General features: G+C 40.9%; 1 protein-coding gene across 2 annotated transcripts in view; it reads right to left on the bottom strand.

Annotated features, from left to right (window-relative positions):
* The window catches only part of pde8a (phosphodiesterase 8A), a 118,828-nt gene that overhangs the window by 4,006 nt on the left and 91,920 nt on the right, over window positions 1-22,902 (bottom strand). For both annotated transcript variants that reach the window (XM_060853287.1, XM_060853288.1), the window contains exons 16-20: window positions 17,766-17,901; window positions 16,189-16,387; window positions 13,344-13,561; window positions 10,901-11,039; window positions 5,715-5,879 (exon numbers count right to left, since the gene is read on the bottom strand). In XM_060853287.1, the coding sequence (XP_060709270.1) occupies window positions 5,715-5,879; window positions 10,901-11,039; window positions 13,344-13,561; window positions 16,189-16,387; window positions 17,766-17,901 (857 nt within the window). The remainder of the gene's footprint in view (window positions 1-5,714; window positions 5,880-10,900; window positions 11,040-13,343; window positions 13,562-16,188; window positions 16,388-17,765; window positions 17,902-22,902) is intronic.

Below are 22,902 nucleotides of genomic sequence, written 5' to 3'. Positions count from 1 at the left end.
TCTGCCTTGGGATCCTGTAACCACACGGGATCAATGTGGATTTCACCAGTTTCCTCACATTTCCCTCCCCCTACATTATCCCAGTCCGAAGCCTCCAACTTGACACTGTCCTCTTGACCTGTCCATCACCTTTCCTATCTATCCACTCCACCCTCCTCTGACCCATCACCTTCTCCCTTACTTCATCTGCCTATCACATTCCCAGTACCTTTGCCCCAGCCCCACACCCCTCCAATTTAATCTCAGTGCCTCCCCTGGCCCACAAACCTCATTCCTGATGAAGGGCTTATACCTGAAACATCAATTCTCCTGTTCCTCTGATGTTGCCAGATCAGCTGTGCTTTTCCAGCACCACACTCGATATTAAAGAGTACTCACCCACCTCACCCGTGGAATTTACCTCTTTTGCCCACATTTCAACCAACTGAAATAAGTTTAAATTGAGATAGCTTGACTCTGAATAATCATGGCATGCCTGGGGATGTGGTGGTAGGGGTGAGAGATGGGGACACAGGGGTAAGAAGGGAGATGGGGTGAGCAGCGAGGAAAATTAGGGGAGAAGAGGAGGGAGACAGGATAGGGTGGGGGAGTGGGAGAGTGTACGAGAGCATGAGAGTGAGCGTGAGACTAAATTAGTAGACAAAAAAAGTACAAGGCAAACTAATGAGGGCTAAAGGCCAATAAAGTTCCATGGACCTGATGGGTTATAGAGTCAGAGATGTACAGCATGTATGCAGACCCTTCGGTCCAATCATCCATATCAACCAGATATCCCAACCCAATCTAGTCCCACCTGCCACATCTCTCTCCAAACCCTTCCTATTCACATACCCATCCAGACCCTTCCTATTCACATACCCATCCAGATGCCTCTTAAATGTTGCAGGTTGCATATGGGGATTTTAAAGGAGGTATGAACTGTGTTAGCAAATGCACTTGTAATAATCTTCCAACAATCCTTAGATTATGGTAATTTGCCAGAGCATTGGAAAGTTGCCAATGTAACATTCTTAGTCAAAAAGATAGAACGAAAAATAAACAGGTAATTGTCAGTCAGTTAGCTTAACAACTCTCAATGTCTAATGTAAAGGATGCATTGACAGGGCAATTAGAAATACTTCAGGTCAAGCAGTCAGCATGGCTTTCATGAAGGGGAGATCATACTGGACAAGCTTATTATTTATATTGGGGAGGTAACAACTGGGACAGAAAGGGGAACCAGATTTGCAACATATTTGAATTTCCAAAAAGCATTGAATAAAGTACCACATGATAGGCTACTTAGGCAGTGGGGGCAGAATATTAGCATGGAGAGGAGATTGGAAAACTAATAGAAGAGTTGGAATAAAGGAGCCATTTTCAGGATGGTTACCTACAATTAGTAAGTGGCACAGGGATCAGTGTTGAGGTTATAATTATTTATTATGTCAATGACTTAGATGTCAGATGTTACCAAGTTTACAGATGATATAAAAATAGGTAAGCAAGTGGTGAATATGGCACAAAGAATCTGAAAGGATCATGGACAGATTAAGCAGGACAAAAAAAGTAACAAATGGATTACAATGTGAGATTATACACTTTGGCAGGAAGAAGGGGCAACTTTTTCACACAGAGGGTGGTGCGTGTATGGAATGAGCTGCCAGAGGAAGTGGTGGAGGCTGGTACAGTTGCAACATTTAAGAGGCATTTGGATGGGTATATGAATAGGAAGGGTTTGGAGGGATATGGGCCGGGTGCTGGCAGGTGGGACTAGATTGGGTTGGGATATCTGGTCGGCATGGACGGGTTGGACCGAAGGGTCTGCTATGACTCTATTATAGAGGTGACACATTTAAATTAGGAAATAGTAGAGAACATGAATTAGAAAAGCTAATACCCTAGGCCTAGCAGGTAATGGAGAAGGCAAACGGTGAGATGCTGTTTGTATCAAAGGGAAAGGGAGTATCAAAATAATGAAGTCTTGCTAAATCTGGACATGGTGCCATTCAGCTCACAATGTTGTGCCAAGGATTAATCTTAATGTAAAATAAAATAACCTAAAGCTACACACCCCTCAACTCACTGCTGTCCATGTGCATGTCCAGCAGTCAGTTAAATGTCCCTAATGACTCTGCTTCCACCACCACCGCTGGTAACGCATTCCACACATTCACAACTCACAGCGTAAAGAACCTTCCTCTAATGTCTCCTTTATACTTTCCTCCCAATATCTTAAAACTATAATCCCTCGTTCCAGTCAATCCTGCCCTGGGGAAAAGTGTCTGGCTATTGACTCTACCCATGCCTCTCATTACCTTGTAATACCTCGATCAGGTCACCTCTCTTCCTCCTGCTCTCCAGAGAGAAAGGTCCGAGCTTATTCAACCTCTCTTCACAAGAGGAGCCTTCCAGTCAGGTAGCATTCTGGTAAACCTTCTTTGCACCCTCTCCAAAGCCTCTGTATCTTTCCGATAGTAGGGCGACCAGAACTGGACACAATATTCCAAGTGTGGTCTCACCAGGGACTTGTAGAGCTGCAGCAAAACCTCACGGCTCTTAAACTCGATCCCCCTGTTAATAAAAGCCAAAACACCATATGCTTTCTGAACAACCCTATCCACTTGGGTGGCAACTTCTGAGATCCCTCTGTTCCTCCACACTGCCAAGAATCCTGTCTTTAATCCTATATTCAGCATTCAAATTCAACCTTCCAAAATGCATCACTTCACATTAATCCACATTGAACTCCATCTGCCATTTCTCAGCCCAGCTCTGCATCCTGTCTATGTCACGCTGCAGCCTGCAGTAGCCGTCTTTACTATCGGCAACACCTCCAAGCTTTGTGTCAATTTTATGTATTTACTAACCCACCCCTCAACCTCCTCATCCAAGTCTTTTATAAAAACTACAAAGAGCAGAGTCCCAAGAACAGAGCCCTGTGGGACACCACTCAACACTGACCTCCAGGCAGAATACTTTCCATCTACAACCACTCTCTGCCTTCTGTCAGCCAGCCAATTCTGTATCCAGAACCAAATATCTCAGTATCACATACTTCCTGACTTTATGAATGAGCCTACCATGGGGAACCCTATCAAATGCCTTGCTGAAGTCCATATACACCACATCCACTGCTCGACCTTCGTTGACTTGTCTTGTCACTCCCTCAAATAATTCAATAAGATTATTTAGACATGACCTGCCCCTCACAAAGCCATGCTGACTGCCTTTAATCACACTATGCTTTGCCAAATAGTTGTAAATCCTACTCCTCAATTCTTCCCAAACCCTTGCTGGCCACAGCTGTCAGACTGACTGGTCTGTAATTGCCAGGGATTTCCCCATTCCCTTTCTTGAAAAGAGGAACAACATTCACCTCCTTCCAATCCTCCGGTACGACTCCCGTGGAGAGTGATGAAGCGAAGATCGTTGCCAGCGGCTTAGCAACCTCCTTTGTCTGGTCTGGCCCTGGGGACTTACCAATCTTAATGTTTGCCAAAAGTTCCAGCACATCATCTTCATCAATCTTGATCTGGTCAAGCCTTTATCTCAGCTCCTCAAAGTTCTCACTCACAACAAGGTCCCTTTCCTTAGTGAAAACTGAAGCAAAAAACCCATTTAGGGCTTCCCTTATCTGCTCAGACTCCACGCACAAGTTCCCTACACTATCCCTGATTGGCCCTACCTTCTCCCTGATCATTCTTATTCTTCACGTATGAGTAAAATGCCTTTGGGTTCTTCCTAATCCTTCTTGCCAAGCCTTTTTCATGTCCCCTCCTGGCTCTCCTCAGTCCATTTCTGAGCTCTGTTCTAGCAAGCCTGTAATCCTCTAAAGCTGTGCTAGATTCCTGTTTCTTCCAATTTATGTAAGCTGCCTTCTTCCTTTTGACAAGAATCTCCTCTGTTCTCATCATCCAAGGTTCCTTAATCTTACCCCTTCTTACCTGTCTCGTAGGAACAAATTTGTGCATCACTTGCAACAACTGCTCCTTTAATAGTCTCCATATGCCTGCTGTGCCCTTTCTGTGGAACAATTGCCCCCAGTCTGTACTTCTCAATTCCTGTCGGATAGCGTCATTATTTCCTTTTCCCCAATTAAATATCTTCCCTTGGTAACTGCTCCTTTTACTCTCTATGGCAATGCTAAATGTGAGGCGGTTGTGATCACTGTCACCAAAGTGCTCTCCCACTGCGAGATTTGACACCTGTCCTGCCTCATTGCAGAGCACCAAATCCAAAATGGCCCCTCCCCTCATCGGACTGTCTACATACCGAGTAAGGAAACCCTCCTGAACACACCTGTCAAAAACGGCTCCATCCAAACTGTGTGCACTTGGGAGGTTCCAGTCAATATTGGGAAAGTAGAAGTCATCCATAACAACAACCCTGCTACATCTTTATTTTTCCAAAATCTGCTGGCATATCAGTTCTTCAATCTCTCTACTGCAATTAGGGGGTCTATAGAAAACCCCCAATGAGGTGGCCGCTCCCTTGCTGTTCCTAACTTCCACCCATACTGACTCAGTAGACAAACCTTCCTCAACAACCTTCATTTCTGTAGCTGTGATGCACTCTCTCATTAGCAATGCTACACCCCTTCCTCTTTTCCCACTCTGTTATTTTTTAAAATATTCTAAACCCTGGAACATCTAGCAACCATTTCTGCCCCCGTGAAACCCATGCCTCCATTATGGCCACAACATGGGGAAAGATATATTGGTATCAGAAGCAGAGAAGGATATGGAGAGATTGTCTATTATGGAGAGATTGAGTTTCTACGTATTATAGTTTAGAAGACAGAGAAGCGACCTTATTGAAACATACAAGATTAGAGACTTGACAGGGTGGGTGCTTAGACGTTGTTTACAGTGGTGGGATGGTCTAGAATCAGAGAGCACAACGTTAGAGTAAGGGGTCACCCATTTAAGACAGATGTGGAGGATTTTTTGTTCCTGTCTGAGGACAGTGAATCTGTGGTATTCTTTACTACTGAAGGTAGTGGAGACTGACTTAAGTATATTAAAATTGTCCATGTCAACCTTTAATCAGTAAGCCAATCATGGGTTATGGGGATAAGGCAGGAGCGTGGAGTTGAGGATGATCTCATTGAAAGGCAGAGTAGACCCAATCGGCCGAATGGCCTATTCTTCCTTCTACATCTTATGGTCTAATGCATAGTAGGACAGTGAAACAGCTAGTTTTGTTTGTTGCTCAAACCAAGATCACTCAGGGGCTGAATGTATGGCACTTGATTAGACTGAGTGTTACATATATTAATACAGGGCCCTATTCTTTTTGGAGAAAGAACAGGTCCCTACATTGCATCTAGTTCAACTTAAAATAAGCAAAAGCCACTCCTTGGTTCCTTCCTCAGTGCAATAACTTGACTAATACGAGAACCTGTCCAGTTTAAATTTAAACAGAGCTTGACAAGTTAACTGTCAGTCATCACCGAACTGGTGCAGTGTTCATGTCACCCCTTCTACCAGAGTCCACATGTTAACCAATCAACACTTTCCTCTCATCAGGACAAATCTGGTTTTCCCTTTATCTTGGTATTTCTTGAGAATTATCCTGATGAGATTGAACAAGATGAAAATGCTTCAATAAAATGTCTCTTTTCAGCAAAGCACAAGTTTGAAATATCAAACAACTGTTTTCAATTTACCAGACTTCAATACAATCAACCTTTAAGGACAGCAAGAGGAAGTAAATTAAACATTCAGCCTCACCTGAGCAAAATACTCCTCTGAAATACGTGCAGCCCACTCAATACAGAGATCCAGGGGTCTGCAGGGATTGGAGATATCTGCACATTTTATTAACATACGTTTGATCAGAGTTCGATTTTCAGGCGATGTGAGGATGGTATTACATGAATCTTCATTGCCACCATTCTGTAATGAAAACAGTGAAAGCACACTGAAGGAACGTCATTGACCTTCGTGTTATACTCTAATACACCTCTATGAGTTGCTGAAATAGTATCTGAAACAGAGATAGGAGCAGAGCTACAAATCTGAAATCTTACTGTTAATGACAACCAAAGAATGTATACACTACACCTAGTCACCCACCTTCCTGACAGCAAGCACACTGGGGATCCTGGCACTTCAGATTCACTTCTGTGCAATTTGGGAGACGACTGGCCAATTAGCAGAGAGGTGAATTCCACAGCTCGTAATCCAGGTGGATGGTGGGTTGGATAAACATAACTAATACTTTCAATGGTTTTGAAAACTCATGGGTTAGCTTCTGTATTTTTGATAATGCATGGAATATACTGGCATGAAGCCATTATAAGAGACAGTTATTGCAAAAACCTCTGAATACACTAAATTAACATTGCAATAACATCTGAACTTGAAGTATTACCAACAGAAGTTGCACCCTAGGTATGCAAGGCCACATAAAAAGCAACCAAGCAGTCATTTCACTTCTAGACAACTGCATTGCAAAGTAGGGAAGTTGATTGAATTTATCTTGAACCACAGTGAGACATTATAAAAACGACATGGAGCTACTGGGGAGGCTTGAGGGAGAGTGAAGGATGGGAGCAGGAATGTGGGGACAAACAAATCAGGAACGGATTGAAAGGGTGCAGCTCACTTTCCTCAGAAAAAGTGGAGACACCTCGGCTTCGGTTATCAAAATTCTGGAAAGGGTTTTGACAGAATGAATATACACAGAATGTTTCTTTGGGGTGGGTTGCGGGGGGGGTACACACATCAATAAATGGACAATGCTAGAAGCTATTATTAAAGACACTAAGGGCACACTGATACGTTAATCAGATGGTTTGTCAAAGAGAAATCATACTTAACTAATCCATGAGAGTTCTTTGAAGAAAAAACCTCAGCGTTCTTGTGGTACCCTTATCCCTGAGCCAGAAGGTCCAGGTTCAAGTCCCATCTGATTCAGAGATCTGTAATAACATCTCTGGACAGGATGATTAAGAAATATCTAAGCAGTATATGGTGCCATTGATAAAGGGGAAATCAATGTATTGTGCTTAAATTTTCAGAAGGCATTTAATAAGACGACAAAGATTGCGCAGAAGCTCAACACGTGAGGAGTAACACATTGGAGTGGATAGAAAATTGGCTGGTGAACAAGAGTTAGAAAGTAGGAAGAAGTAGGACTTTTCCAAGTGGGAAGTGGGAATGTTGGCGCTGGAGCTGCAGCTCATTACATTTTATAGAAATATTCCCTTTAACTGAAGAGTCAATAAACAAGGCAGCACGTTCAGAGGGGGTTTGTTGAGTCATGTTTTCACCCAGAGAGTAGTGAAATCTGGAATGCACCACCTGGGAGGGTAATTGAGACAGGAAATCTCAATGTTTACAGAGTACTCAGCTGAGCACTTAAAATCTCATAACATTCAAGGCTATGGCTAGTGCTGGAAAGTGGGACTTGTGTAAATTTAGAGTGGTTTTTATTGGTCTTGAGGGTCACAAACTTTTTTATCGTGCAGATCAATGATCTTATGAAATAACTGGGATGAAGGGACAGAACGGATGGCAGCTAAATTTGCAAATGACAAAAACAGGCAAGAAAATAAATTGTGAAGAGTACATAAGCAGCTTCAAAGGGATATTGACAAGTCAGCCGGCAAAGATCTGTCAAACGATGTGTAATGTGGGCTAGTGTTAAACTGTCCATTTGGGCAGAAAGAATATAAAATCATTTTATTCAAACGGGGAGAGGTTGTAGAGCTCAGAGAGGCAGGGAGCTCTGGGTGTCCTCGCACATGAATTGCAGGTTAGTAATCAGGTACAGCAAGTAATAAGGAAAGCTAACAGGATATCATTTTATTACGAGGGAAACCGAATGCAAGAGCAGGGAGGCTAATGCTTCAGTTATACAGAACATCGACAAGACCACGTGTATACTTAAAGATATCAAGTTGTTGTAACAATTCAGAAGAAGTTCACTAGATTAAAGTCTGGAATAAACAGATCACCCTGAGGGAAGGCTGGCTAGGTAAGAAAGTCACAGGTGATTTCATTGAAACAAAGATCCCAAAAGGGATCTGGCCAGGTGAATGTGGGAAACCTGTTTCCTCTTGTGGAAGAATCACAAACTGGGGTCACAGCTTAAATGTTTGCCCATTTAAGAGAGCGGAGGGATATTTCTCTCTCTCACAAGTCTGTCTCTTTGGAATTCCCTTGCTCAAAAGGCAGTGAATACAGAATCTTTTTAAACATTTCTAAAGGCTGAGGGAGATAGATTCTTGATTACCAAGTGGATGAAACATCAATCAGGGATTTGGAGGAGTGTGGAGTTGGGGTTAAAATTATGATCTTATTACATAGTCTGTCCCTTGTTTGTATGGAATAAGGTGCCAAGAACTTTAACAGGAAATTCTGAAAAAATGTTTTGTAACCAGCGTGATGAGGCTGTGGAACTCACTACCATGGGGAATGTTTGAAGGAAGCTGCATAGTTACATTTGAGGAGGAGAAATCTGGCAAGAATTTCAAAGGCAGAGTAAAACAGGGTTGCAGTAGGAAGTTGGTTTGAGGAGATTCAAGTAGGGAATGTATGCCAGCAAGGACCGGTTGGGCTGAGAGCACTGGTCAGATATGCAGGTCTGAACACCAAAGTACAATAGGAACTTTTCGTTTGTAATCCCAAATTCTGCTTTCTTCATAAGTAGTGTTGAGAGAGAAAGAGATAGAGAATGTGATAATGGGACAGACCTACAGATATCACATCTAAAAGATGCAAAAGAAACTTCAACCTACAACTCTGTGTATGCATGCGTCTGTGTGCGTGACAGGGGAAGATAGCACAGTCAAGATAGACTGGACTATGCCTACAAGATAACAAGGATTGACTACCCCACACTTGTCAGTAAGCCAACCATGTGGATTATATCCTAAACTGCAAACACATTTTGTATTTTCACTTTTGAAGAATACACAAGGACAGGTAATAGAAAGTCAGTTTCCAATCTGCTGGAGATGGCTAATGGGACTGAATGGTTCTGTGTTGCAGCAAGCTAAACTATCCTTGTTCGCTAATCTGGTTTCAAGTGTTAGCATGCTGTAATATTGAAGAACAATTCCCTGGATACCTGTGTTGCAAGTAAAGGGATTCTCTCATTCTGTGCTAGTAGCCAGTTAGTTAGCAAAACAGCTCACAGCAACAAGCCAAAAGGTCTCTCTCTCACTCTGAATGTAGGAATTCAGTCCCTGACAAAAGTAACCAAAACAACTGAATGTAACCATCCTGCAAAACTAAGAATTTTTTAAAATGGAGTGTTCAACAATGAATGTCAATGCTAGCAGTAACCTCCAATGCAATGGCTGCAAATTCATGTACCCGCAGTTTGTGAACAACTCAGAGATGATCCGTAATCTTGTTTTCATCTTTTTGGATTCACTTCTTCATAATCCATGTGCGTTGCCTTTCTAATTTTCTCTTGTAAGAACTTGTAAGTTAATAAACTCACTTTTAAAATTTAAGTTAGCAGATGAGGCAGCATCTTTGTGAACTTACTTATTTTGGCAGGAAAAATAAAAAACCATTAACTAAACGGAGAGCAATTGGAATTAACATGATTGTAAGCCAATGGTTAGTTATATGATCACTTGTGTTGTCAAGTAAGAATCCAACATTACTACTTGAAAATTTAGAAATCTTGCCTTTTGGTAAATATTTAACAATTTTTCATAACTGATATTGGGATTAAACGATACCCATAAGCAGCACTGCATTAATGTGTTATGAAAACTACAGGCTGCCTAAGATATTCTGCAGGAGCCTTCACTTTGCGCGACTATCGCTGGTGGAATTTTAGCAGCAGATACACACCCATGTCAGAATTTGCATTGTTGCAAGGTTCCCCCATTTGTAATAGACATTCATGTAACCCAAGAATCATTGCTGTTTTTGTTTTGGGTGGGGAGTAATAAACTAATCAGCGAGGAAGGCATAGAGGGAGGGTGGGCTGGGTATGGTAGGGTGGGGTGAGTGAATGGTGCAAGTAGAGACTATGACATTCAACTCCTGTATTTTACAATATGTAATCAGTCCATTGGCACATGGCTACCAGCTCCAGCCTATCAATACCTCAGACCAAAGTACAACAGTCTCAATCCCAAACCAAGGCCTGTACTGATGGAATTAATTTTGTAGATTCTGCAGAATCAAACAACTCAAAATCTGCCTCAGAAAACTGAACAATCATCATAATTTGACATGGGATAAGTTTCCAAGGGCATAAATGTAGCAAAGAATTGCATTCCCAAGGTGACCCAGTCAATGAAAGTAATTTACATAACCTAGTTGTTTTGCTGAAGGACAAATTGAGCAAAAACACTGTCCAAAATAACAGGCTAAGAAACAATTAAAGGCCACAAAGGTACTGAGTGGGGAGAGGCAAGGTTAGCAGTGGTGGGCACCATGGAACTGCCACATTAATCAAGAGCCTTACTACTTCAATGCGTCACACAAACCCTGTGGAAGTTCAAGTAACAGCAAAATTCTGGCTGTTGCTGCCACTTTCAAGCCACTGGACAACAAAATCTGGTTAATATGACAGACAGGGTTCAATGATCAGCCATCCAATGTATAAGGTTTCCTCAACCTTTTCCTTCCTCATGCACGGTTGCATTTCAGTCTCCATGCCTGCCCCAACACATATACACTTCCTTTCATTCGCCTGCTCTACCATGCATTGTCAAAAGCACATACACTGACTCTCATCAACCATTAAATATTCCTTGAAGAATAAACATTTCAGTTTATAACTGGAATTCTCACTGGTTGTTGTTGATTTTTACTTTGTATGATGTTAAGATTCCAAAATGCTATAAATATCTTTAGGGTGTGAATGACTGCGTTGTTGCATGTCATATTTTGATCCTATCCTAAGCAATCATGTGCATTACAGAAGGTCTCTCCATTCTTACCCCAGAGCTGTTATCCTCCAGTCCAGCCAAAGGTTTGTTGATGCTGTTTACAAACTTGTTGACATGTTCAAAGTGTTTTGTCATCTCTGTCGCAAGGACCATATCTATAATAGCTTGTCGGAGTGTCCGATATTCATTCCTGGTTAAGAGAGTTCATTTGCAATTCAATGTAACTTGCATTTATATGATACCTCTAATATAAGAAATTATCCCCAAGAAACATGATTAGACACTGAGCCATACTGTGAGAACAGGACAGATAGCCAGAAGTCCAGTTGTAAGCTGCCTTTTAAAGCAGGAGATCAGAGGTTTATGAAAAGGACTTCAGAGTTTGGGCTGAAGGCACAGAGATGGGAAGGTAAGGCCATGCAAGGATTACACAGAGAAATTTAACATTTGAGTTGTTGGCAGACCAGGTGAAAATGTAGGTCACAAGCACAAGACTAATAGGTAAGCTGAGATATGAACAGAATAGTTTTGAATGTGCTAAACTAGATGCGGGATGCAGGTAGGGTGGTCAGCCAGTGTAGCATTAATGATCACATCAGCAGCAACATCCAAAGTAAAACCATGTCTCCATTTAGATCTTAAAATAAATCACTGGAAAGTTCCACCTAATATACAAGGAAAAAAAACAAAATATCAAACTGCAACAAGAAAACAAAACACCATTAATTAGCTTTACTAGATCCATACTGTAAGGAAATTAAAAGCATGAGTAGCCTAGAGTTTGGGATATGAAATACGAATTACAAGAATCTAGCAATTCAGCCAAAACATTCTCAAGTTGCGACAGTTTCTCAACTCTGGAAACTCGGCAGCCTCAGACAACAGCTTCACTAACTCCTCTGTTGCAGCATGAACAGGAGGACTGGGCAGGTTTCGGGCAGATGGAGGGTGAAAGAATTCTTGTAACTGGATGAAAGTATGTACATGGCACAATAACAACAATAGATAAGAAATGTGAACTTCAAATGTTTTATCTGGTTATACTGTATAGGGTTATATAATTTTACTCATTTAGACCTTTCTTTCAGGTTACTAGAGATTTAACTTGTACTCAGCAGACGAGCCTGGTTCAAAATTTTGGGCCTCACAGTGAACATTGGTCTTGACTTTGACACCCTTCTAGTAAGGAGCAACAATGCCGCTACGCTTCCCCTTGTGCATTGGTTCCCAATCTACAACCGACAGTGGAGGAACTTGTTTCTCTATTGGAGAATCCTAACTGCACAAAGCTGCATGTCTTGTCTTGGTCTCACTACAAACAGCACAAATATTCAATAAAAAGCCTTGATACTCTTCACAGTTGAGATTAATCTATCAAAGTAATCAAAGTAACTCAATTAATAATGTAAACTCTTTCCCCAAGTCTCAGTTAAATGTAGACCAGATCCGAGCTGTAACCTCCTCCACACTATCTCATCAAACTGTAGAGTCAGGTATACTATGGGTCACCTATACATGGTGAATTCTCAGTGCCCATATGTTTTAATCATATAAAATACATTGTTACTGCATGAAGCCAACAGTTGTATCTCCCAAACAAGACAATTCTGTGACACTTCCATAAGATTATAAAATTCAAACCGAATTATGAATTTAGTGCTATAGACCCTTATCTAAAAGACTTATTTGCTCTTCCCAGAATCCTTTTCACTGTAAAGCTTCTCCATTTTCCCTTGTTACCTCAGTCAGGATTTATTCAATAAGACTGCGAAACAAGCGAAGTTTTGTGACTAGCATGCAGTTGGAAGTTGGAATTCACAGCATTATAAGCACAGACTTCCTGTACAATTATGTTACTTCTTCCCAAGTATATCCTGCTAATAAAAGAGGCAAGTTTTCTTTTGAGAACTGTACCTCTATGTTTAACCATTCAATACATCAGTGAAATTGGCTTCCTGTATAGATATTTCAACCAACATCACAAAACAGTCTGTTCATTTATCTCACTTTGGTTATATTGACTGAGTCAAATTTTTCAAATTAAAATAGTGACCATACTTCAAAAAACACATTCCACAGTTATGAGAGAGACTCTACAAATACAATATTTCTTCTTCAACTGATACTTATCAGTGGGAGCTACAATCACTTTTCATGCATCCTTATGTTGCCAAGATAAAGTGCGAAAGTTGGACATGATAGCAACTCAAACACACTGTGATCACAAGGGTGGTACTCATATTGGGCTACACTAGACCAAAGCAATAGGTACAAATTCAGGTTATCAAAGGAACAGCTCACTGATGATGCCCTCGGTTCTTCAAATTTAGTTTTAATAATGTTATCAGATTAAAAGTGTGATCTTGGAAATAGCTTGCAGTAGTTTACGCTGCAGGTTTTTATCTCAGGACCGCTTTCTACTGAAGATAGCAATGCAAATCTTTAATTATAACCAAAAACAGGGCTCAATCTGAACAGTTCTCAGATTTATTACCTCTCCATGTTCTTGAAGATGTTACATTTATCATCCCGTGTGGTCAGCTGAAATGCCAATGCTGCATGGTGACTCTCCAGCACAGCTGTGTCATTGTAAAGGAGTGCCAACTCACTGCCCGCATTGCACAGGAACGAGTTTGTTCTGCCAGGGTGATCAACATCATGTACTGTGGCTGCAATGAGAGCTGCCACCTCATCAGTCCGGTCCAAACTTTGCTGAATAGACAAAAAGAATGTTTAAAATACAGTCTGAAAACACTCATAGCTGGACAGTAACATGAAATTTAAATGACAAAGCAGATTGATTTCAGAACTGGGTGAAGGCAGTTAATGCAGGACTCTCACTCATCTTCCTGAAATACAGCATAGGCTGATAGAATGATCACAGGAGAAGTGATGAGTTGGGATAAGCTAAAACACAGGATAATTATACAGGGATTCAAGAACCATGACACTAAAATCTCAAATGCATTTTGCACAGCATTTAGTTAGTATACTTAGAATGATAGGAATTTTACAATATGCAAGATCAGTCAATCTACTGTGTCGGTGTCAGACAAAGACCAGCTACAAGCTCATTCGATGCTCCCGTGCTAAGTCTATTGCCTTGCATGACACGGCTCTTCATGTATACACTCAAATACTTTTAAGACAGCCAGGAAAGTGGTATGAGGGCCACAATCAGATCAGTCATGATCGTACTGAATTGGCAGAACAGGCTCAATGGGCCAAATAGCTAACTCCTACTCCCATTCCTTATTTTCAAGGTGTTGAGAGTTTGTCTCTCTAAGATTTTTCAGGTGGCAGATTCTAGACTGTCAGCACCCTCTGGGTGAGAAAATGTGTCACCAGCTCCCCTCTGATCCTTGTACCAACTTCTGTAAATATATGCTCTTTGATACTTTATTTTTCTTTGAAGTTGAACTGGTGGTCACCACATACTCTACTTAAGTTCTTCAATTTTACAAACTCAATTAAATTACCCTGCTGCAAGGAAACAACTCCAGCCTAACTGATCTTTTCCATAACTGATATTTCCAATCCTGGCAATGTCCTGTAAATCTCCCATCTCTAGCACAATCAACTTTCTTGTCATGTGCAGACTAGAACTGTGTACAGCATTCAAGCTGTGAGTCAACTAATGTTGTTTTAAACAAAGTCCTAGAGAATCTCAGCAGTACTCGAAGATCTGCGGAAAGAGAAACAGAGCATTATGTTCCTCTACAGTCACTTTCTGCTGCACAACTTCTGAACACCATTAAGAGCATAATCACCACAGGAACTGCAGTGCTTTAGAAGGTCCATCATCAGCTGCTGAAGGCAGCTAGAATGGATAACGAATGCTGACCTTCCAGATAACTAGGCGAAAGTGAGGACTGCAGATGCTGGAGATTAGTGTCGAGAGTGTGGGGCTGGATAAGCACAGCAGGTCAGGCAGCATCCAAGGAGTAGGGAGAGTCGACGTTTCAGGCACCAAAGGGCTTTTGTCAACTAACTGTTTAATTCAAATTCTGAAATCATTCAAAGTGATAACCCTTATTGATGACAGTGGTTACATGTTAATCAGTATAAGAAAGATTTGACACAGATTAATATGTGAATATTTTTATTATAGCACAATATCATTATTACATTCTGGGTAGATGTGTGACATCTACAATACCACTCTCTGGTCATACACCTGGAAGCATCACGTTTAACAATACAATCCTTAAAAACTTTACAATTTCTGTTCCTGGGGAATCTTCTCTTATACACAACAAAGCCTATGAGCAACCAATTGAAGCTAATAACAACTTCTATTATTTAAATAGCCAATTACAAAAGATTAATTTAACTACCTACTTCCACAAATTCAGACACTCTCACGCAGAACTCTATCAGCTCTTAAATATATTAACGGCCTCAGTACTCAGCAGCCAATTTCCCTCGATATAATCTGGGCCTCAGATTCTGAAAAGGTTTTAGCCTTTTAGTTCACACTGCAAGCTGCATTTCTGCCCACACTGCTAGAATCGAAATGTAACTATGATTTGGACCTTTCCAAATCTTCAGGGTCAATAATATTTAAAGACAAGAAGAAAAAAAGCAATCCCCATCAAGTTACATCTCAGTTACATCATAAAGTCAAAGATATATAGCACTGAAACAGAGCCTTCAGTCCAACTCATCCATGCTGACCATATATATAAATTAATCCAGTCTCATTTGCCAGCACTTGACCCTTGTCGCTCTAAACCCTTCCTGTTTATATACACATCCAGATGCCTTTTAAAATGTTGTAATTGTACCAGCCTCCACCACTTCCTCTGGCAGCTCATTCCATACACGCACCAGCCTCTGCATGAAAAGTTGCCCCTCTCACCCCAAACCTATGCCTTCCAGTTCTGGACTCCCCTACCCCGGGGAAAAGAACTTGTCTATTTATCCTGTCCATGTCCCTCACAATTCTATAAACTTCTACAGGTCACCCCTCAGCCTCTGATGCTCCAGGGAAAACAGCCCCATACTGTTCAACCTCTACCTATAGCTCAAACCCTTCAAACCCTGGCAACATCCCTGTAAATCTGCTTTTACCCAAGCTTATTACAAAAGTAAAATTAAAAATATAGTTCACTAATTTCATTGTCAAATTGAACCTTACAGTCATGGTATTCAAATTCATTTCTGTTCTTTGAGAAGGCAACTCAATGTTGGAATCATCCAAGATTCTGACAACCTACATTCTGAGAACAAATAAAAAATACAGACAAGCATCATCGCTTATGTTGGGGGGGGGGGGGGAGCAGAAAGCCCTTTGAAGGAAAGCAAATTCTCTTCTATTGTAAAGTGCCTCAACTCACCTTAACTCTTTCCTTACAAAGGAAATAAGCAGTTGCATGCAGGACATCAGCAGAATGCGTTGAATTGTGGTAGGAATTCGAGGAGTGGTAATTTGCTTCGATAACTTGTAACCAGGAACGTAATACTGATTCAGAACAGTTTAAAAATTCACAGACTCCAAAGCGTGAAAATGTTTTCAACCCAAGGTAGACCAGAGGCCTAGATAAAATATCAAAGGTTTAGGGAATATCTGAAATATGTAATCTGATCAGGAGGGCAGATCACGCATTTTTTTTTCAGATGAAATCCTTTACATGCTTCTACCATGCATCACAAGCAACATTCTTGATTATTAATGGCAATAAATTACTACCAAAGGCATAATAGGATAACCTTGTTTTGTAGTGTTCTAGCATTTCTGTTAACCTTAGGGAAACAATCAATAATTTCAGAATAATTTTGGTTAGAAATGTACACTTGAACACATTTTAAAGGCCTCAGTACTGTTCCTGACAATGGGTAGGTACCTTACCTTTGGCATTTCATATTCCTGCTCTCTCTGCAGACACGTTGTCAGTAGGATTAGTGTCACGACATGGGATAGATTCCACAAATTTCAAATAACACCCTTGCAAATGCAATTCTGACCAACAATGCACCCAATGAGTTTGGCCCAAAGTCAAGAACTCCATAGTTGAATGATGTGGATCAGCTCAGTAATTTGCCCTGTCAACCAACCACCATTACTATCAATGGTTAGTCAGCGTTCTAAAAACATTCAATATTTCTTGTAATAAACACGGCTACAAATCCAAAACATGGTGATTACTGGCAATGGAATGATTACACTGATGCACAAGGAAACATTTATCACATTCAATAAGTAAATCTATTGCAATTGCAAGTTCTAAACAAGCAGTCTCAAGGCTGGATCGAGAGTGTGGTGCTGAAAAAGTACAGGTCAGGCAGAATCCAAGGAGCAGGAAAATTGATGTTTCCGGCAAAAGCTCTTCATCAGGAATCACAAGGGAGGGTATTAATCAGCATGCATGCTTGGCTTTAATCAACTTGCATATTATTATTAAGTAGTGCCCAGCATTAGAAGGTAATCATCTTGAGTTTAGAAATTATTCCTATATAAACTAGAGTTTATTTGATGCAAACATAGCATCAGAAAGTGGTTTTTCTGGCACTCAAGCCTTTCCCACAATTCAATAAGAGTGAGTGTGTGTGTGGGAGAGAGAGCGAGAGCGCGAGGTTGGGGTGGGGGGAGCAAAATGTTTTTTGAAGTATTACCTGAAATACCCTAGACAGCTTTAGATGTCAAATTTGACACCCAATTGCCATCTATCCCTCAAATAAAAGCAAAATACCGCAGATGCTGAAAACCTGAATAATGAGAATGCTAGAGAAACTCTGGTCTGGCAGTAGTTGTGAACAGTGAGAGAGTGAAAGAGAGAGTTAATGTTTCTTCAGAGCTGGAGAATCATACTGGACTCAAACGGTCAGACCTGCCAGATGTGCTGAGTTCTCCCGGCCTTCTGTCTATGTGCCACCTATCCCCAATTTGTCTGTCACTCCGATAATTTCAATTTACCTTTTGTGAGTTGCAGCCTCCAATTCAAAGATGTCAAAGTCCCAGCAATCCTCATTCTCCATGGTTTCAGTTATCCTTGGTGGGATATCATGCAGCGAGACAGGAATATGAAAATGAGTATGAATAGTGTGAGCATCTGAGGGAAAAAGACACCAAAGAAAATCAGTAATCAAAGATTAAACATAATGAACCACACAACTCAAAGAAAATAGTTAAGTAAAGTTTTAGTTTATACATGATACTAAGTGAGCCTTACACAGTAAACTGTGTTAATGGCAGTGGCCAGTTGTAAAGAAAAGATGGGAACCACAGGAGGGTGTGCACTTTGGATCTGAAGAAACTGAAATCAAAATATTTTGCTTTACCAATAGTGAATAATTCAGTCCATTATTTATTTACAGTGGGAAAGAAACTAGAAAAATGTAGGTTTACTTAAACATCAGCGAGGCAGTTATTTTTGTTGTTAGTGACAGAGTACCTAACATTTGAACTAAACTCAGCTTAGCTGTTGAGGGAAATCAGTTTTATTTTATAAAGGAGAAATAATGTCAAACAGATAGAACAGATGTTTTTTTTCTCTCAAGAGGTGAGACTGATTGATCAGGGTGTATCAATGGATGTTATTTATATGGACATCCAGAAGGCATTCAACTATATCTCAACAAAGGTGAGAACACAGACATGGAGACAACCTATTGGTTTGGATTAGAGTTGGTGCTGATGTAGAGGTCACAGATATGCATCCTGAATGGCAGGATGTGATTAGTGACATTCCCCCATGATGCTGCCTCCATTTCTCACCATATTTTAAAGTAGCCTGGACAAAGGATCAGGAGACTGTGTTCACATTTTTGAATCAGAAAACATAAATAGCATTGAAATATTGAGAAATTAAGTTGGTGAGCAAAAACTGTGGCAGATAGAGTTCAATATAAGAAAATGCATTAGCTTAGACCAGATCCGAAAAGGCAATCAGTTAGGAATCTGAAATGAAGTAGTTTTATGTCAATAGTTTGGAAAATTTGGGACTTTGTTGGAGGAGAGAAGGTTGATCGGACTGGAATCGGAATGGAAAAATGCTAATGAGACTCCTCTACTCAAAAAGGGAGGGAGGCAAAAAGCTGGCAAACTGTAAGCCAATTCGCCTAACATCTACTGTTGGAAATGTTGGATTCAATTATTAAGGAAGTAATAGTCAAACACATTTGGAAAATGAACCTAATCAAAGTCAGCACGACTTCATGAAAGGAAAACAGTGTTTGACTAATTTATTACTTTCTCGAGTGGATAGATGGGAATCAGTGGATGCACTGGTAGTTGGACTTCCAGAAGGCAGTCAACAACGAACTTTACAACAGGTTCAGTCATAAGAGCCTACAGCGTTGGTAGTATATTGGTGCCTTTAGGAAACTGACTTATGGACGTGAAACAGTGAGTGGGGGTAAGAGATTCTTTCCCAGGTTGGCAACCAGTGGGGTCCCACGGGAATCAGTGCTGGGACCATAACTGTTTACTCTTGAATGGGTACCAATAGTTTACATCCAGATATTCATAGGTTAAGTGAGCAAAAAGTCAGCAAAAGGAGTACAATGTAGGAAAATATGGAGTTGTTCATTTTGGGAGAACAGAAGAACAGACTATTATTTAAATGGTGAGTAATTGCAGAAAGCTCAAAACAGACAAGTGCAGGAGATAATCAGGAAGGCTAATGTAACACTGGCTCTTATTTCAAGTGGAGTGGAGGGGACTCTGACTGCAAATGTACAAGGTGCTGGTGAGACCACATCTGGACTTTCGAGAAGAGTTTTAGTCGCCTTAATTAAAAATATATAATTTCATTGGAAGCAGGTCAGAGAAGATTCAGGAGGATGATCGCTGGTATGGAAGGATCGTCTTATGAGACATAGCTACAGCTTAGAAGAATGAGAGATGATTTCATTGAATCTTAAATGCAGAGAGGATGATTCTGCTCACAGCAGAATCTAGGACTGGAGGACATTACCACAGAGTGAGTAATTTGAGTAATTTCTTCTGAGGGTTGAATGCCTTAGGAATTCCTTACCAGAGCATTGTGGGAGCAGAATCCTTGTGCATATTTAAGGAGGTGGATGGATTCTTGATTAGTCGGGAAATCAACAGTTACAGGTGAAAACCAAAGAAAGTGGACGTGAGGAAGGTCGGATCAGCCACGATCCTGTTGAGTGGCAAGCAGGCTCAAGGGGCTGAATGGCCTACACGAGTTATAGAGTCAGAGTTGTACAGCATGGAAACAGACCCTTCATCCACACCAACCAGATACCCTCATCTATTCTAGTCCCATTTGCCAGTTTTTGGCCCATATCCCTCTAAACCCTTCCTATTCATATACCCATCCAGATGTCTTTTAAATGGTGTATTTGTACCAGCCTCCACCACTTCCTCTTAAAGCTCATTCCACACACGCACCACCCATGTGAAAAAGTTACTTCAAGTCACTTTTATATCTTTCCCCTCTCTCCTTAAACCTGTGGTTCTTATCATCTTATGGCATTCAAAATCGAGGGGAGTCTGGACATAGTGGACAGGGAGAAGCTATTCCCATTAGTAGAAAAACCAAGAGCAGGAGTCAGCAAATTTGGGATCATTGGCAGAAGCAGCAATGGCAGCATGGTAAAACAAAAGGTTCTTCGTTCAAGAGATTAGGATCTGGGATACACTGACAGTCTGGTGGCAGCTTTCAAAAGAGAAGTGAATAACCCTCTGAAGAAGGCAAAATGTACAGAGCTATGGGGGAAAGGCAGGGAAGTGGCCTGAAGTGAACTGCTCCTTCAAAGGACCAGCGCAAAAACGACAGATCACCTGAACCTCTCTTATGTTGCAGCTATTCTGTGGTGCAATTAAAAAAAACAGAAAAATTATAAATACTAGCAACATCTGATCCTTATTCAGAATCCTACTTAGCCCTACTGAGTATTTCTAACACTTTCTGATGTTGTAGTAGATTTCCAGCATCCGTATATTTCGCTTTTGTATAGTAGTTTAGGTGCCCAAATACCAACGTGTGAAATAATTAAGGCCAATGGATTAATGGCCTTTTTGTTGAGTGAGCTCAAAAACATTGAGGATGAAGCCTTCTTTTAGCTTCATGTACAAATTCTGATTGAAATATCTACTGCATTCAATTCCACCCACTGCAACCTCAAAGAACACTGGCTTACAAGCACCCCAGCAATATTGAGAGCAGTAGTGGTGTAGTGGTCATGTCACTGGACTTTCAATCCAGAATCCTAGGGTAATGTTTTAGGGACATGGACTCAAATCCCACCACGGAAGACGGCATTTGAATTCAATATATGTCTGGAGTAAAAAATGAACCTAACGGTGACCATGTAACCATTGCTGATTGCTGTAAAACCCCATCTAATTCACTAATGTCTTTTAAGGAGCAAAGTCTCCTGCCCTTAGCTGGTGTGGCCTAAATGTGAGCCCAGACCCACAGCAATGTAGCTAGGCATTCAGGATGGGCCATAAGTGTTGGCTGAACCAGCAACATTTACAGCCCATGAATAAATAAAACTTCACTGGAATAATCCTAAACTAAAGTTATTAATTTACGAAGACAGGAGTATTTAATCCTCCACGTGTAAGGGAATAAATAGAGCGATATGACTGATTGTTTAACATTATGATTGGATAAGGCAAAGCAAATGCCCAGAGCAAACAGTTAGTGAATGGGTGAAATGGGCTTTTCCATCTGGCAAAAAGCTTTTGATGTTTCCATAAGTTATATATTTGGCACAGAATCTGATAAAATTTTAGCCTTTAAGGCCATGGAATCAAAATAGGTGGATGCAGATCAGACAGGAACTTCAGAATGGCAGAACCAACCAGAAGGTCTACCTTGTAGATGACTTACTCCTGTTACGTTCCAGTTTGGAAGCTGTGAAGTAGCAAAGGGAATAAAATGTGTAGGCACACAAATCATCACCTCTTGAACTTGTACATTAGCATTTAATCATAAAGACAAATGGAACATTGTCCCCTACCTCAAGAGGACAGAATACAAAACTGAGGCAGAGGTATTTCAGTTTGACGATACATTGGCCACATCCCACCAGGAGTACTTTGTTCAGCTTTTCACTTCAGGAAAAGCATATTGGCTTTTACAGGGTTGCAACAATAAGTGACAGTAGCTGTCTCATGTTGATACCATGCAGTTAATCCATAAGTAATTTTTTTCCCTTTAACAGGATGCTGCTACCAAGCCAAAATGATGTTCTGCCTACCACACAAATAATAATGTGTGATAGGTGAGCTTCAATGCTGGTGATTCCAAGTTTGGATGTCCCAATGACTGGCAGAATGTGTTGGACACTGTCTCACTGACCAGTAGCAGCAGGCTACTCGTGCCTGCAAGCTTCAGAAACCTATAGGTCAATTATTACAGTGATACTGCTTTTGGAAATAATTTAATAAACAATTCAAACTCTTAAGATTTGCACCAGAACTCAATTTAAGATCATCAGTTTGTCCCAGACTGTGATACATTTGCATGTGCTTGAAAGTACATACAATGATACTCTCCAGTAGGGAAGGGGACTTTGTACACCCCACCACTTTTCCAAATAAAGGTGACATGGAGACAGCCAAATTCAACTACATCCCGAAAGCAATGTCCTACTAATCAGAATCTAATGGTCTAGCTTGAAATTCAAACAGAAAGGTAATTCCTTTTGTCGCAACTCCATATCAATTATAGCTGAACCAATCAGTAGCATCCTGTCATTCTGTATATCCTTTTCCCAAGAGCATTTATTTCCACTTCCCCAAGACCATACAATTGCAGAATTCCTACTGTGTGGAAGGAGGCCATTCGGCCTATCAAGTCCACACCAAACTTCCGAAGAGCATCCTACCAGACCCAGCCCTCTAACCAATCCCTGCACTTCCCCTGTCCGATTCACCTAACCTGCACAGCTTTGGACTGTGGAAGGAAACCCATGCAGACATGAGGAGAACATGCAAACTTCACAGTCAATTGCTAGAGGGTGGAATTGAACCCAAGTCCCTGGTGCCATGAGGCAGCAGTGATAGCCAAACTAATCAGCACATTCTTCTTACCCTTACAAAATGGTATATTCTTCCTCCTAAAAGCATC

The sequence above is a fragment of the Hemiscyllium ocellatum genome, chromosome 39 (assembly GCF_020745735.1).
Source record: "Hemiscyllium ocellatum isolate sHemOce1 chromosome 39, sHemOce1.pat.X.cur, whole genome shotgun sequence".
NCBI classification, from domain to species: Eukaryota; Metazoa; Chordata; class Chondrichthyes; order Orectolobiformes; family Hemiscylliidae; genus Hemiscyllium; species Hemiscyllium ocellatum.
This window is presented reverse-complemented; position numbering and strand designations above follow the sequence as displayed.